At 62.1% G+C, this 2,514-nt stretch overlaps 1 protein-coding gene across 1 annotated transcript in view; it reads right to left on the bottom strand.

Annotated features, from left to right (window-relative positions):
* Nucleotides 1-2,514, bottom strand: part of LOC105555737 — a 6,799-nt gene continuing 4,285 nt past the window's right edge. Inside the window, exon 3 of the mRNA XM_012002779.1 lies at nucleotides 1-2,514. Coding sequence (XP_011858169.1) covers nucleotides 660-2,514 — 1,855 coding nt within the window. The 3' untranslated portion in view covers nucleotides 1-659.

Consider the following 2,514-nt stretch of genomic DNA (forward strand, 5'->3'; position numbering starts at 1 on the left):
TTTTTTTTTTTTTTTTTGACCCGGTGGAAATCCTCATGGACCGTCCCCCCGCCCTGCTGGGACAGGGACGGGGGGGTGTGTGGGACTCGTCTCCCTGGTCCCTGGGCAGTTGACACCCATGGGACCAGTAGTGCAATGGAGACGCCTACCGCACTAAAACCACCGGGGGTGGACTTCTCTGCGCTATTGGGAACTGTCGAGGGCACACGCTCGCATCACTGCTCGACAGTCCCCGCGCCACGCGTAGTCTTCGCGTACCTCTTGGCCCAAATGGTCGGGCACGGCCCTAATAAGGGCCTTCTTCTCGGGTCTGGCCCTGAGAAGGGCCACCTCCTCCCGAGTTGCGGCGGGGGTGCCACCGGGCCTCCCGCCGCGCCCCTCGTTGGTGTTGGGGGCAGGGTGAGCCACAGTCCTCAGCTGTGCCCACCCCCAGGGTCTATACTACCCTCTCCTCTCCCCTTTTAGGACGCCTCTTACGCCAGGCAGGGGATACCCCGGGCCTATTCGGCGGCGGGACCCGGACGCCAAACACCCCGCCCGTAACGGGCAAGGTGTCGGGAAGGCTTCGCCGGACTCGGACCGACAGTCCTCCTCCGTACGCGAGCCCCCCACTTCGTCATGGAACTCTGTGTCCTCTGCATCTAGGGTTGCACGGTGCCTTAGTTCCTCAAATGGGCCGGTTGGCCCCTGCGCCCGCCTCTCCTCCCTCTTCTTGGCGGAGCGCCTCCTCCTCCCTGTTGCGTCGGGGGGGGATCGACCTCACCCCTCCGCACTCGTTCCTCCCCTTCCTTCCGCGAAATCACCTTCTCGCAGAAGACCGAGAAGGCCACCCAGGCCTCCTCCTCACTCACGAGGGCCTCCACGACCGCTCCCAGCGACAGATCGCCGCCTATCGTGTCAGACAGGACTCGGCGCTCCTCCTCCCAGGCTGGGCACTCCTCTAGAGTATGTTGCGCCGAGTCCCTGTCCGCGTCGCAGTGCCTGCACCGCGCGTCGTCGTCTCGTCCTATGCGACACAGGTACTCCCCGAAACAACCATGTCCGGAGAGCACCTGTGTCGTCCTGAAGGACGCTTTGGCCCCTGCTCTGTCGAGCCATTCGTCCAGCCTCGGCAGTATAGCCTCTACTGTTCTTTTCCCGGGCCTATTGGGCTCCGAGAGTCTAGCCCTCCACTCCTCTCTCACTTCGTCCTTAAGCCGGAGACGGATAACCCTCCTAACCCCCGGTGTTATGGGGACGCCGCCCTCCTTGAGCCTCGTGACACGCTCGTACGCTGCTGCGTGACACCTTGCCGCCAAATCTATCGGCGGGGATCCCGCTAGCAGGGTGGCCGCCGTGTGCGAGATCGTGCGGTACGCCCTGATTGTGCGCACGGCCATCCTTCTCTGGGCTCTGTTGAGGATGGATCGTGCCTTCGCGCTCCGACCCAACGCTTCAGCCCACACCGGTGCTCCATACAGCGCGATGGAGCTGAGCACATTTGCGTAGAGCCTCCTTGTCCTCCAGCTTGGCCCGCCCAGGTTGGGCATCAACCTGGAAAGCGCGCCGGCTACACACCCCAGCCTGGGGGCCAGCTTCGCGAAGTGGTCCTCGAACCGCCATCTTCCATCAATTTGGAGTCCAAGGTACCTTATGGACTTGCCCATCCGGATTTTAGTCCCCTCCACTCTCAGATATGTGTCGGGCGGGCTGCCGTGAGAACCGTTGTGCAGGTAGACGGCTTCCGTCTTGTTGACAGCAACTGTCAGGCCGAGCGCTCTGATCGATCTGACCACGCACGCTACCGCCAGATTGGCCTTTTCGGCTGCCGTCTCCCAACTGTCCCCACCGGCGAGCACCAAGGTGTCGTCGGCGTAGCACACCGTGGTGCTGCCGGCAGGCACCGCCGCGTCCAAAACCTCGTCGTATGCGATGTCCCACAGGAGTGGTCCTAAAACCGACCCCTGCGGGACACCACACCCTGCCGCCCAGCTGCGCCGAGCGCCTCCCCTGTCTATGCAGGTAATCACCCTATCCCTGAGGTATTCCCTAACGATGCCTATCAGGGGCCTCGGGAACCTAAATTTCACCAAGGCCTCGTTGATGACCTCGTGGGGGAGGGAGTTGAATGCGTTCGCTACATCTACAGCGACCGCTACCACAACTCCCCCCTCCTCGACCACCTGGTCCGAGAGGGATTTGACGCACCTGATCGCGTCGATGGTCGATCTTCCCTCCCGGAACCCGAACTGTCTCGCCGACAGCCTATGTCCCGAACTATCCATATGCTGAACGAGGCGAGCAGCTATGACGCGCTCGAGCGTCTTGCCAGCCTCGTCCAGCAAGCATATCGGACGATAGCCGTTTGGAGCGTCCTCCGGCTTGCCGTCCTTCCGCAATAGTACCAAGCTGGACTGTTTCCATATGCTTGGGAACCTTTGCTCCTTCAGGCACAGTGTGTATAGTGCCTTTACCCTCTCCTCTAGTTCCTCCGTGGCGATCTTCCAGATCACTCCGGGAATTCCGTCCGGCCCA

Source organism: Vollenhovia emeryi, unplaced genomic scaffold, assembly GCF_000949405.1.
Source record: "Vollenhovia emeryi isolate VEMERY1.0 unplaced genomic scaffold, V.emery_V1.0 DF940800.1, whole genome shotgun sequence".
Lineage (NCBI taxonomy): Eukaryota > Metazoa > Arthropoda > Insecta > Hymenoptera > Formicidae > Vollenhovia > Vollenhovia emeryi.